The 14795-nt window shown below is 37.7% G+C and overlaps 1 protein-coding gene across 3 annotated transcripts; it reads left to right on the top strand.

Moving 5' to 3' along the window:
• The first annotated feature begins 1110 nt into the window (after nucleotides 1-1110).
• LOC106740858 (multidrug resistance-associated protein 4-like) lies at nucleotides 1111-14671 on the top strand. 3 transcript variants are annotated; one of them, XM_014612305.1, is made up of 16 exons: nucleotides 1111-1714; nucleotides 5832-6129; nucleotides 6337-6447; nucleotides 6849-6983; nucleotides 7095-7299; nucleotides 7692-7914; nucleotides 8020-8655; nucleotides 8763-9259; nucleotides 9349-9630; nucleotides 9828-10051; nucleotides 10243-10748; nucleotides 11131-11361; nucleotides 11582-11919; nucleotides 12238-12483; nucleotides 12699-13001; nucleotides 13157-14671. In XM_014612305.1, the coding sequence occupies exons 2-16, from the start codon at nucleotides 6056-6058 to the stop codon at nucleotides 13292-13294; spliced, it is 4149 nt and encodes a 1382-aa protein (XP_014467791.1). In that variant the 5' UTR covers nucleotides 1111-1714; nucleotides 5832-6055; the 3' UTR covers nucleotides 13295-14671. The 3 variants fall into 3 exon arrangements, with proteins under 3 accessions (XP_014467791.1, XP_014467793.1, XP_014467792.1); XM_014612307.1 differs by having other exon boundaries at nucleotides 1117-1137; XM_014612306.1 differs by lacking the exon at nucleotides 1111-1714 and adding an exon at nucleotides 5298-5664.
• Nucleotides 14672-14795: the final 124 nt, after the last annotated feature.

The following is a 14795-nucleotide window of genomic DNA, read 5'->3' as shown; positions in this document are numbered from 1 at the left end:
TACGCTTTTCGACGGGTTTCTCGAGGTCATGAGCTGTGTGACCTTCGTCTAAAAGCAATCTGTGAATTATGATGACATAGCGGTGGAGCAACTTCTAGAAACGGATTTGGACTATAAACGATACTTGTAAGCCGTTGTATGTGATAAACTCACACGAGGGAAAACAGGTCGCAGTAATCAACGCGCTGAATTTTAAAAAGCCGAGTGAATTTTTACAAACACAATCGAAATTTACATTTTATATTTCGTGCAAAATGTTTGTTGCTCTAACAATGAGCCACAGTGATCAAATAATAATTCAGTGCCATTTGGCGTATTAATATTATTTTATATTTAATACATATCATTTCAGATATCGATCTGTTGTAATGAAAAAAATTCTTCGTCTAATATTATAGTGTCATTTATATGATCCAATTCAGTTTCTGCGAATATTATCTTACTATTGAATCATTAAAATTCACTATAAAATCAAAATCGTTGTAAGGTCATTTAATAACCAATACGTTTGGTACTATATCTTAATATACGAAATTTGCGTGCTGATAACTAAGTTACGATTCTTATTCGCTATTTCTTTTCATTTTCAACACGTTCGCTGCCACGTACGTGTATACTCGTAGTTGACAACGAACATGTTAATGATAACCCCAAATACGTATAATCATTCCGTATTAAATTAAAAAAAAGCCGTACACATTTCGATCTTCACTAAAGAAGATCTAATGAAGACTGAAACGCTTAGTGCTTCTTTCATTTAACGAAAAGCAACGCGCACGATCAACGCGACAATGTTTATGTGTTACGAAACCGGAGCGATCAATAATAACTTCAGCTGATAACTGAATATTTAAATGATAAACGTGATAATTCATCATAAGAAAATTGTGAAAACAGTAAAAAAAGCGTTGTCAGCTTAGTCCCATAAATTGAAGACCGACAGTAAATTTTTTTTGTGTAATTCAAATTGACCAATGTAATATCGGTCGTAAACCAAGGACGCGCAAGTCGAAGGATACCGAGTTGAGTCGAAAATACCCGACTCAACTACGTCACTAACAGCTGTGTAATGATGAAGGTTACATGCAAACTGGTACAAGCGTATGACAAAGTGCCGACGGAGGGTCTCTTTCCCAGGTTTAGAAATTTTGAAATAATAGGCGCGTTATTACTTAAAACTGCTCATCCACCGACAAATTAGTACAGTTTTCTTGAAATATCTTAATCTATAAGTTTGACGTGACGGTATATTTGACGATTTAATCATGAGAGAATGTAAACAACTAGTTGAAGCGTAATCGTATGAACGTGTAAATAAAAAAAAATCTAACTAAATCGACTATATCTGACGATTGTGAATGGAAATATATTCCGACGCGCGATGTTTTCTCGTTCTTACCTTGACTTCGAAGAGAAATCGCAACCATGAGAAGTGGTGCCTTGTGCTGTCGTGACAGATTTTTCGCTTCAGTGCTCTCGGTAGCAGTTTGCCGACTTTGCCACGTGAAAAGTGCGTACTTGCTGGTATGGTGGCGATAATAAAAATTTACTTATCTTGCAATTGTCGGACAATGTTTCACGGAGTAATAGCGGTGTGAGGTTAAGTTCGAAAGCGTCCTTTTTATAACTGGTCGTCCCTACGGTACATTTTCGTGTTGATTTAAGTCATCCCGGCGTGATTCATCGAGAAGCCGCTTTCTTTCAAACGCCCCGCGTAAGTAAAATTTTTTATTATATTTACTTGAAACAACATTTAGGAAAAGACCTCAGTTACCTGTTCATAATATTTTTTCTCACTAAAACCGATCTGATGAGCTCATCGTCCAATTTGAACGTGTGCCAGACAATGGCGCCAGACAACGCGCCCATGTCTGCGAGTGAGAAGATCATTCGCGGTTGCTATTGTTCTATCCTTGTCTCTCAAATGGAAACTGAAAATAGAAGAAAACTTGATTATATTATTATAAAATAATGAAAAAAAAAACATCTGTATGCGGAAATAAACGTAGCAAAGTGCATTTCAATTAAACTTTGTCATAGTCGAAGCTCCGAAATATCGAAATTTCTGAAATTATAAAAATTATACCACGGTCAATAAACGATAAGCGGGTTCAGGCAACTTTTACAGAAAAAAATTAAATCTTAAATTAATTAAATTAATCTTAAATCAAGAATGGATATTTTCACGTATAAGCAAAAATATTAAAATCTTTTTAGAAGATTTTTAGTCTTACATACACGAGCATACACAAGCGTCTCGAAATTTCTTTGATAATTAAAAAAGAAAGAAAATTGGACAAATTAACTGTCAAGTGTTATAATGAAATACATAAGAAAAGTGGAGGTATTTACGGAAACGCACGACGATAATTTAACTCACTGTTTATACAGCAATTTCAGCAATTAGAGCTGTATATTAATTTGCGTTTACTCTTGTTTAACGGAGCTTCTTATCTACGAGCAGATATCAGCAGCTACGTGATTTCGAAAGTGAGTAAAATGCGCACATTGCTGACTCATTCCTTCGCTAGTTATAACGCAAAGTGATTACGCTTTTTATGTAAAGCAAACTAATTAAAATTTAATGAACACACAAGTCTTGCGTATAGTTCCTATTACCAAATCCGGCAAGAGCGCGAATGTTCACTTCTATTATATCCTCCGACGAGCGAGCGAACGAACGACCGTCAACTTTTAACGCACCGAAGAAGTTCGTCGCGAACGAGTCGACCGGTTTGAAAGTTCGGGTCTCGAAATATTCTGGCGTCAACACGAATAATAATGGACTCTTGATTGCTTTTCTACTTCCGGAATGTCTGGTAAACCGTTATCTTAAACCGTGGAAGCCGCATGATTATTTCGATAAGGTAAAGTGTATATCATTTGTATCTTGCATCATCCGATATTTAGATTGATATTGATTGAAGTACAATCGACTGATCGATCGAGGCGGCGCTTCGTATTCATTTAACGAGTGTCGATTGACTTGATCACTTTGTGGTCAACGACCAATAGTTTTGAGACGATCTATATTTCGTATCGAGTGCACACTCTACATTTCACGATTCTACATTATATATTTCGTAATCCATATTCTGAATTTTATAATCAAATGTTGCGCTGTTATTGCTCAGCCTTAAAGACTCAGCCTTGGTTTCCTTGGTTTCTTTTTTTCATCAGTTAATTTCAGTTTGCCTCAATTTATGAGATAAAGTTCAGTCAACTAGTTGGTTGTTGGTGTTGGTAAAGACTGGTAAAGACTGACCAACATCAACAAAATTCGATATAACTTCGTGATTAATGTCGGAAAATTTAAATTTCCGACTATTAAAAGAAATATCAAATATGTAAATACATAAGCGATAATTAAATATAAATATATATAATTGTGTGTGTGTAGATAATTATATATATATATTATGTAAGACACAGACGCGACTTAACGTTAATTTATTCTAAACATGTCGCGTGGCTTATCATTTGCGAATATTAAATAAGCCTATTCTATTATTAACGTTCTTTATCGCGTTGACATTGTCTTCTTCTAATTATTGATTATGTATTTCTATTAATTTTAATCTACCTATGATCTACCTCTATAATCTTCTACTTTCACTGCTTTCAATTTATACTGCTTTTGATAATATAATTTTTTATTTATAATACCGCTTTATTATTGTTGAAATTATTTATAGAATTATTTGCGGAACTTATCAGTGAAAATATGGCGTAATATTTTTTTTCTATATATATATATATAGTAACATTTTCACTGATAAGTTCCGCAAATAATACTACAAATAATTTCAACAATAATAAAGCGGTATTATAAATAAAAAATTATATTATTAAAAGCAGTATAAATTGAAAGCGGTAAAGGTAGATTATAGATTAAAATTAATAGAAATACATAATAAATAACTTAAAAAAGACAATGCCAACGTGATAAAGAACGATACGGATAGAAAGGGTTTATTTGATATTCACCAATGATTTCGTAAGTCACGCGACACGTTTATTATAAATTAACATCAAGTCGCGTCTGTGTCTTATCAGCTCGTTATCAAATGTGTAATTTTTTGTATGTATCTTAGGATATCGCCATAAATTAAATTATCACTTGATTCAACAAGTTTTCGATGTGACTTCCGAGTTGGAAGCGCCGCATCTTTCGAGGATTTGTTTGAGGATGTTTCGTGAACATTTTATAGTTCACTTCCTCATTTCACTTCCTCAGAGTGAGGATCAATCTGAAACTGTTCAGGTCGGTGTTAGTTTCAGGTCGATCTTCACCCTAAATAAGTTCACAAAACGTTGGGTACAAATCCTCGAAAGACGCGACGCCAACTCGAAAGCCACATCAAATATTTATCCATCGCAGAAGCTTAAAATTTTAGATTCAAATAAGCTTTCGGGTGCCACTAAGCGATATATTCAATATCTCGCTCTTAATTATAACTTATATTTTATATTTTACAGTGTATATTTCTTTATATAATTTATTCTTTATTTCGACTTTTAACATCCAGCGTCTTTGCGTTTGTTTATTTCGCAGCGACATGCAACCGTTATCTCCTCGTTTATTTTAACCAACTTCTAATTACTCTCCAATTTCTGACTCACAATATAAAATTTGCCAGTGGTATTCGACATAATCGCTTATCAAATGACTCATCCTCTCGATATATATAATGCATTGACAACATTTTGATTATCAGATTCACGCGGATTCTCGTACGCGTTGCGTTGCGTCTAATGAGTTCTCGGTTTTCTTCGGTTTTTTAAAAGTAGTGTTTTTCGGTGTAGTGTAGTGTTCTTCGGTTTTTGTAGTTAAAAATTATAGCTTTTCAAACATATTTCTCAGGCATTGATTATATTGTTATACCATAAACGATTTCATCAAATTAACGGCAAACAATTTCTCCATTGCGTTTTATTCTTCGCATAGAATAATAAAAAATATCAGGAACTTAATTTCGCATCATAAATTATCGTCGTAAATTATCGTCTTAAATCATCGTTATAGTCACCTAAAATTCTAAAAGAATGATATCAAAGATTTGAAACTCATAAAACTAGCGGCGCAACTACTCCTTATCAAGAGACAGGCAGTCAAGTATCATTTATATGGTGAATACAGAGAATATAATATTCTCGACTTTTATTAGATAAAAGATGTACTGAAGATGAATAAGGCTGCTGAGATGAGATTAATGAGATACATAGAGATATAAAGAGAGAGAGAGAGAGAGAGAGAGAGAGAGAGAGAGAGAGAGAGAGAAATAATATGAAGTTTTCTCTTAAAGGCAAGCGGAGATATTACAAAAACTCATTTGAATGTTGAGCCGATGATGTAATTATCTTCAGACTCTCTTAGATCTCGAGCACTTAAACGTCATTGTCGCGCGTCTCTTTCCTACGATAACGTTCGTAACTATCATGATATTGGTACACACATCAATTAACAACACGCAATAAGTCGTAAGTAACGATTAAACTTTGTTGGAAAATCACGAACTTGACTTTTTGGATTTGATTTTTAACGTTACAAAAAACTGGAAGCGAATTTTGGTGATTTAAGATTCACAATGGAGCATCGGTTCGGTAACTGATATCTTGGTTCTATCGCAAAAAAATATTTGCAGATTCGGCAAACATGCAACGGTGAGTCATTGTGGGAGTTGGTTGATATCTGAGGAAAAAGAACTACGCTTATTTAAAGTGCGCCAAATAGTCGTCTCGATTTGATTTCGCTCGCGCGTGAAAAGCGAATTGTTCTGTCTGCCCGATAATCTCTCTTTTGTTTACTACTAATTATCGTCGTTGTGTAGCTTTTCCAGATAATTGAGAAGATACCACGATATTATAAACTGTGAAAATAACAAAGTGATTAACTGTGATTATTACGAAGAAAAGTTAACGCCAAGTAGCAAGTGACGCATGCGCGTTAATTGCTGTCGCTTGTCTTCCGCATGTGGATCGACTATTCGAACGTGATTGAATTGCCTCGTCGAAGTAGCAGTTCGCGGTGCGTTAACGCCGCGCAAAAAGAAGAATGGAGTCAACGACAACGAAGACAAAGCCGAACCCGAGGGAAAAGGCGAACATCGTGTCGGTGTTGCTATGGTGGTGAGTCCCATGACCCTCCAAATCGCGGATCCGATTAAGACGATTTTTCACAAAACTCCGCCGCTCTTCCATTCTTGTCTCAGTTTGAGATTTTGAGAATTCTCCAGGCCGTGTCTGATCGTTCGAGGGTCAGATTAAGCTTTCGGAAAATTAATCACGTTCAAATCTGACGTCTAAATTTACATGAATTACTGCATGTTGAATCAGGTGGACGATCGATTTGTTTCGAATGGGCTACACGAGGGCCCTAGAAATAGAGGATTTGTATGAACCCTTAAAGGAAGACCGATCGAGTTTGCTCGGAGATAAGTTGGAAAAGTGAGTATCGAAATTTTACGACGAGAAAGCGAAAGGAAAATAAAAGGAAAGTAAAATTCAGATTAATTTCCCCGAATTCTCGACTTCTCATGAAGTTTCCTAAGAAAGATAAAAAGAAAATTGAGCTGTCTTTTGCGCTACTTCGGAATTGGGAAAAAAAAGATAAATACGCTATACATTTATTATAATTAGGAAAAAAAGATAAATACGCTATACGACATTTATTATAATTAGGAAAAAAAGATAAATACGCTATACGACATTTATTATTATTATCGTACCTTAATTTTCTCGTGTGATGTGACTTTTCATGAAATTACGTATTCAGGAAAGGTGGAAAGGAAATTACGCTGTTTTTCATGGTAGGAAATAAAAAGATGCGAAATTTATTTTAATTACAGACAATGGAATATCGAGCTGGAAAACTCGAAGAAACGGAAGCGCAGGCCGAGCCTGCTGAAAGCCATCTTCCGCACATTCCTACTGGATTATTGCAATATCGCGCTAGTGCAGTTAATAGTAGAGTTCGTTATAAGGTAATTCCCTCGCTGATAGAGGAATAACGAACTAACGATCAAAATTATCCGAAACAAAATCACACGAACATCTCATTTGGAAGATTAATGTACGCAATTTGCAATTCGCAGACTGGGTACGCCGCTCCTGCTGGGAGGTCTCCTGCGCTACTTTCGGAAGGATGCCGTGGAATCGTACGAGGTCGCATTGTGGTACGGAGTTGGCATCTGCATGGCGACCGCCATGAACGTGATAGCTTTCAATCAAGCGATTTTCGGCAGTTTCCACATAGGCTCGAAAGTTCGCGTGGCTGTTTGCTCCGTTGTGTACCGAAAGGTGAAGCATATGGACTCGGCGCTATGTCTTATTGTTGATTTACGAATATTTAAACATTACATGTGAAATCATGTCCGAAGCGAAATTTGTGGAATTGATGAATTACTTCGAGTCTATATCTCCAAAATTATGATAATATGAAAGAAAATATGATAATTCAGGAACAGGTGTATCTGCGAAGAAGCGAAACTTGGACGTATTGATAAATCTTCTAATTTTCAAAATTAAGTCAATATTGGCCGGATTTAAGGAGAATCGATCAAACGATTCTTATACCGTCACGATTTTATTCTTGTTGGTCGCATCTTCCTTTGCATAGCACGCGGAACCGGCAATGAATCGCTTAGTAAATTATCCGAATCTCCTAATTACTTTTCACGTATACTTTGCAGGCCCTACGACTGAGCAAAACGGCGCTAGGAGAGACGGCGCCGGGCAAGGTGGTCAATTTGGTAGCCAACGATGTTAATAGATTCGAATTGGTTTCTGTTACTATTCAATACATGTGGGCGGCGCCTTTATCCTCCTTGATTGTGGCGTATATTCTCTACTTGGAAGTCGGATATCCTGGCCTCATCGGTATCGGCGTCATCTTCACGGTTGTACCGATTCAATGTGAGTCCTTCGTCATGATTATTGAATGTCAAGAAGTCTTTGACTTTGTTCGCAATCAAACATCCCGTTTCAGTCCGAAAGATTCACGTGGTCGCCTGATTTCAGCTTATACCGGCAAGCTCACGTCGAAGTTTCGGCTGCAGACCGCCATTAAGACCGACGAGCGAGTCCGGCTGATGGACGAGATCATTTCAGGTGTGCAGGTGATCAAGATGTACGCCTGGGAGAAGCCGTTCTGCGCCTTGGTCGAGCTGGCGCGCAGGCTGGAGCTGCGGGTGGTCACCAAGAGCTCATATATTCGCGGTATCTACATGACCTTCAACCTTTTCACTACGAGAATGGCGCTTTACGGCACGCTCGTCCTCCTGCTCATGTCCGGCCACGAGTTGACCGCCGACAAGGTCTTCGTCGTGTCATCCTACTTCAATGCCCTCTCCTTCTGCATGTCCAGCATGTTCGTGCGAGGCATCGCCGAGCTGGCCGAGTGCCTGGTAGCCGTACGAAGACTCCAGAATTTCCTCATTTACGAAGAGTACCAGAGCAGCAATGTTATCATCTGCAAACAGTCGTCCAGCAACCATAACAATCATAAGATTAATTCCGAATCCGACAAAATTTCCGAGCAAGATATACCTTATATCGATACCAACGTGGAGAACCACGAGGTTCTGGAGAACGACGATATGGAGAAACGAAATGGAATAATCGATATCATGACCGATTCTGACCATTCTATTATAAGTAAGTTTACGAAGGGAGGATTGGGTCGGGTTGCTATTCACCTTACTAATTAACTCACCTTGATACTTAAGATCGAACAGATATAACGTAAAATTCATTATTCACAGGGAAAGAAGAATCCCAAGTGCACAGTTGGGCCGTTAAAATGACCGACGTTACCGCTAAGTGGGAAGTGGGCCAGTTGGAGAACACATTGAAGGATTTAAATCTGCAAATAGAAAAAGGCAAGCTGTACGCGGTCATCGGCATGGTGGGCAGCGGAAAAAGTTCTCTACTGTCCACGATTTTGGGCGAAATCGACCTGGTAAAAGGGGAGACGAGGGTCAAGGGTAGCGTGAGCTACGCTAGTCAGGAAGCTTGGGTGTTCGGCTCAACCATCAGACAGAACATCCTCTTTGGACAGGATTACGACCGTCACCGGTATCAGAAGGTGATCAAGGCTTGTGCTTTGTTGAAAGACTTCCAGCAGTTTCCACAAGGCGATCTTACCGTCGTAGGTGAACGAGGTTGCTCGTTGTCCGGCGGTCAGAAAGCTAGGATCAACTTGGCTAGAGCCTTGTACAGGCAATCGGATATCTATCTGTTGGATGATCCTTTGAGCGCAGTGAGTAACTGATATCTGCCGAAACGTCGATTGTTCAAATTAATTTTGTTTAATGAACCACTGGTCATTGATAAAAGTGATCTTTCTAGGTTGACGCACACGTGAGCAAATACTTGTTCCATGAATGTATTGAGAAATATCTGGCCGGAAGAACGACGATCTTGGCGACGCATCAATTGCAGTACATTAAGGACGTGGACGGCATTATACTTCTTGAACAAGGCAAGATGAAATATTTTTCGCGGTATCAGGACTTGTTAGCTTACCAACCTGAGTATAGTGTACACTTGTCGGGGGAGGACGAGGAGAATTGTAAGTTGTCGATGCAGAAGAGAAATAGAGGACAACAGCCCTTTATTTCAAGTAGCAGAGTAAGTTTCAACGAGAATATATAAAGTGATGAAAATTCTAACAGAAATTACGTGATATACTAAGCTGTAGGGAACTTTTTAACGTTTCAATTTTCTGCGAAAATAAACTGAACATAGAGAAATTCAAAATATTGTCAAATCCACACAGATAGTTTATGTTTTTAATGCTCCTACATTGTACCAAAATATTTTAACAGAATAGCGTTTCGGAAATCAGCGAGATAGAAGACGACGAGGAAAATGAAAGTGCTACAAGTCAGAAAGCCGGTATCGAAGAGACATCACGCGGCGTGGTCAAGGGCTCTCTGTTTATCGAATACTTCCAAATTGGTAGCAATTTATACAAAGCCAGCTTCGTCCTGTTCCTATTTATCGTCACGCAAGTGATTGTCAGTCTCAATGACTACTTTGTGCCTATTTTGTGAGTTTTTATATTATATGATAATAAAATATATAATCATGTAAACAACTTAAATTACTATAATTCTCGGTTTCTTGAAATTATACTTATAAATCTGAATACATCGTTTAATAGAGATATTTTTCTTAATATTTTGTTTTAGAGCGAGTTCCGATGAATTTTCCCAACTTCAATCGCTTCTTTTCTTCCAGGCTCGACGCCGAGGAAAAGCGACATCTAGCTAACTTCGCGAGTGACAACCGAACGAACGTCTCCACGAACGCGACGAGTCTCGACACGGACATACTGCCGGTGACCACGTATGTCTATATCTACACGGGTATCGTGCTGGGCGTCTTCGTCGTAGGCATCACCAGATCGATCTTCTTCTACAAAATGTGCATGACGTGCAACCAGCGTTTGCACGATCTAATGTTTAACGCGCTGATTCGCACGGGGATGCGCTTCTTCGACACCAATCCGAGCGGCAGGATTCTCAACAGGTTCTCCAAGGACATGGGCGCGATCGACGAGCTGCTACCGAAAGGAATCTTGGACGCCGGCCAGATGAACATGATGATGATCGGCTCATTGTTGGTAACCTCTGTAGTCAGTCCGTTCCTCATCGCGCCTATCGGGCTGATGTTTATAATATTCCACTGGTTGAAGAAGGTCTATCTCAGTACTAGCAAGAACGTCAAGCGACTGGAAGGAATGAGTACGTCTGGCTTTCCTCTTGTAGTGCTCGTCGAGAATTGTTGCCGACATTTTTCTCATAATTACTATTATTGTTATCAAAGTATCCTTTTGTTTTATTTGCGATATCTATATTATTAATTACGAGGGTGCGCAAGAATCGGTGCGCAAGAATCTTCAGTTTGTCAAATTTATCATGTTTTTCTTTTTCTCTTATATCAACCACGTTGTTTGATCAGTTTTGATTATTTGCAATATCTCGCTTCTGCACTCTTGCGATCACTTCAATTCTATGTGATATTTTTTTAATTTTCAAAATTGCGACTATTTCTACCTCGATTTTCTAAATACACTGCACTGTTTCTGGTACTTTTTTAGCCAGTATGTTTTCTTTTATGTTACAGCACGTTCACCAGTGTTCACTCATATAAGCGCTACGTTGAACGGCTTGCCCACTATCAGAGCGTACCACATCCAATCGATACTTAAGGAAGAATTCGACAAGCTGCAGGATCTACACACGTCCAGCGTGTACATGTACATCCTGACGAGCACGGCTTTTGCGTTTTGTCTGGACGTATTTTGCCTTGTGTTGGTCACCGTCGCCATTTTCACCTTTTTGCTAATGAAGGACTGTAAGAATCGATTCTCCTCGACCGAGTGTCCTCCACCAATCTCTGGCATTTTGTATTTTTACTTTTAGATTTGTGCTTCTAAGACTAAACAATTACATTTTATTTTATATTTTATTTTTATTTTATTGATTGTTCGCATTAACTATCGAACCTACTGAGCGCTTACGGGAAAGGAAACGAGCCGGTGGGATTAAATGACAGAGTTAAACGTGTCTTCCAGCGTTTACTGGTGGAGAGGTGGGATTGGTAATAACGCAAATCATGGCGATCACCGGCTACATACAGTTTGGGATGCGGCAGAATGCGGAGGTGGCAAACCAGATGATGGCGGTGGAACGCGTGATCGATTACATTCAGCTACCGCCGGAGCCAAACCTCAGGGACAGAGGGTTATTTTTGAAGAAGAAGAACAAGCAAGAACCGGCGTTGCCGGCCAACACTCCCAAAAATTGGCCCTTAATGGGCAACATCGAGTTCAATAACGTCTACATGCGCTACGCGAACGAGTTCCCGCCTGTCCTCAAGGGGTTGAACATCGTGATCCCTGCGGGAGAGAAGGTACGTGAATTCCAAGTACGAATTCTACGTGGCAACAGGAAAACGGAGATAGGGAACGAGAAGAATTCATTTCGAAAAGCGTGAGCACCGATTTGCGACATTTGAGACACTCGAAATTTCTTCCTTCCGGCGAAGTCCTGCGGAGAACAGGATGTATGGGAAGAAAGAGAAATCGGTAGCTTCAAAAATTTTTTAATCGTTCACCGATTCTCTCCAATTTTCTGTTCCGCTCGTTCCGATTCCTGTCCTGTTGAAAAAGTAACGATTATAAAAGAATGGAAAGTGATTAGAATGCTGCAAATGTAATTTACTCCACAGATCGGTATCGTGGGAAGAACGGGCGCGGGAAAATCATCGCTGATATCGGCGTTATTCCGATTGGCGAAAGTGGAAGGTGTCATCGATATCGACGGCACGAATACGGGCTCGATAGCCTTGGAGGATCTGCGACGCAGGATATCCATCATCCCTCAGGACCCAGTTTTATTCTCGGGCACTCTGAGGCGTAATCTGGACCCCTTCGACGAATTTCCGGATAAAGACTTATGGGACGCGCTCGAAGAGGTTTGTCGACAAAAGACTTTTTATTCAATAATGATAATGTGCTATTATTTCAAGATCTCAAAATCAGATCTGAGACCGTAAAATTCCCGTTTTGAGTATCTAAAGTTCGAAATATAGTTTCTAAATATCATAGAGTTCTAAGTTCACACATTTTCAACATTCCGAAATCTAAATTTTTCTGAACTAAAATGACATCTTTTGCTGTACTCTTTCAGGTTGAGTTGAAAGACGCGATCAGTAATGCTGGAAACGGATTGGAAAGTCGCGTATTCGATCGAGGCTGTAACTACAGCGTCGGGCAAAAACAGCTAGTGTGTTTGGCGAGGGCTATCTTAAGGAATAATCGTATATTGATGTTGGACGAAGCGACCGCGAATGTGGACCCGCATACGGACGCATTGATTCAGCGCACGATCAGGAAGAAATTTGCGACCTGCACGATGCTCACAGTGGCACATCGGCTGAATACCATCATGGACAGTGACAAAGTCCTAGTGATGGATAAGGGTTGTATGACTGTAAGTATAATTTTCTTCGAGTCTCGACACTTGGAGAATTTTCGAAATTTGGAACTTTAATTCGATGATTTAATAGATGTAACTTGCACTTTGATAAAAATTAATAACATTGTTAAGTCATAACTTTATCTATCTTTTTTTATTTTTTTTTACAGGAATACGACCACCCTCACATATTATTGCAAAATAGTCATGGTCAATTTACCTCATTGGTGAAGGAGACTGACATGTACGATCAATTAGTGAAAGTGGCGAAACAGTCTTACATAGATAAGTACGGTGAAACGCAATGAAACGGTTGGGTAGGCAAGCAGGTATTTAGATAATACATTTTTGTCAACTAAATCTTTCGAATATTCTCCACTTTTTTAATATCGACCGCTTATGAAGCATATAGATATACTAGATATATAATATAGGATATATTATATACAGATATATAGGTAACACAGACTATATATAAAATTATATAGATGAGAGAAAAAAAATATAGAGTATTTAAGCGGAAGATACAGGCAAACATAAACTGACGGCTGTTAGTAGATTCGACAGCCCTGACAGATTTCTCGCAAGTCGAGGTATATTAAAATTTAAGACACAAATAGCTAGATACTAATACAGGATCTTCCATTAAGAGGTTTCATTTTAAATTTCGATAAAAATGCTGACAAATCTTTTTTGGCCTGAAATTGAAGAACTGGACCTGGACGATGTTTATTTTTAGCAAGATGGGGCTACATGCCACATAAGCTGTGAAATGATCGTGTTATTACGTAAGAAGTTTTCTGGACGTATTATTTCGTGTAACGGAGACTTCAATTAGCTGTGTAGATTGTGCGATTCGACACCGCTGGACTTTTTCCTTTGGGATTATGTGAAGGATAAGATTTACACTAATTCTCCGAACTGTTATTGGCAAAATTGAGTCACAATTATGCGAAAACGTAATGGAAAATTTCCTCAAAAGAATAATAATTTAAAATAAAACTTCTTAATGGAAAATCCTGTAATTTAGATAATATATTGCGTGATTATCATTATGCTCATTACTACTGAAGAAAAATCAGTAGAAACGTGCCGAACGTTCAAAGATTTATATCTTAGCATTATCATGTTTAATGATAATCTTTATGACGTTATTTTCAATTTGGTTGGAATGTCACGTACAAAGCCTCTTAATGTGAATAATTATTTTATTATTTTATTTTCAAGTACTTATATATTTTTGCTATGAACTTTGCTATTTTTCTATTATTCACTTATACTTCTGAATCTCTTACCATAACATGTTAACTGAACTTACAACTAATAAACAAATAAGAGCCTCAAAACAAATACAAGATAATCCAAGCCACTAGTTTGAGAACAAAATATTTAATTTTTTGCACTATATATAGTTGAAATATTTTTGTAAACAACATTTGTACTAATACAAATATGTACTTTACTATATACTAATACAAATATGTACTTTACTATATACTAATACAAATATGTACTTTACTATAATACCAATTCCAACCTTGATACCAAAATCAATTTTAATGATAATTAATTGTTAAAAGAAATAAAAATAATATAGTATATATAATATATTGTTATATAATAAATATTATTATTAAGCATGATATCACGCATTGTTACGAGTATTTTTGTCGAATATATATGATAAAAATACCTTTTATTACCATTCGACGTTTTATATATTTTATATTCAATATATAGTCTATTTTCAGCGTTTGAAGATTTAGGTATTTTTTATGCTTTATCAATTTTATATTCAATGAGTAAATC

This window comes from Dinoponera quadriceps, unplaced genomic scaffold (genome assembly GCF_001313825.1).
Source record: "Dinoponera quadriceps isolate SergipeBrazil2010 unplaced genomic scaffold, ASM131382v1 scaffold545, whole genome shotgun sequence".
NCBI classification, from domain to species: Eukaryota; Metazoa; Arthropoda; class Insecta; order Hymenoptera; family Formicidae; genus Dinoponera; species Dinoponera quadriceps.
This window is presented reverse-complemented; position numbering and strand designations above follow the sequence as displayed.

Excerpts from the sequence above, each read along its gene's own strand:
- LOC106740858 (XM_014612305.1), top strand. The coding sequence starts at position 6,056 with ATGGAGTCAACGACAACGAAGACAAAGCCGAACCCGAGGGAAAAGGCG. Across the intron at positions 7,915-8,019 it reads CACGGTTGTACCGATTCAAT|CTTATACCGGCAAGCTCACG; the intron begins GTGAGTCCTTCG and ends GCCTGATTTCAG. Across the intron at positions 10,749-11,130 it reads CAAGCGACTGGAAGGAATGA|CACGTTCACCAGTGTTCACT; the intron begins GTACGTCTGGCT and ends TTTATGTTACAG.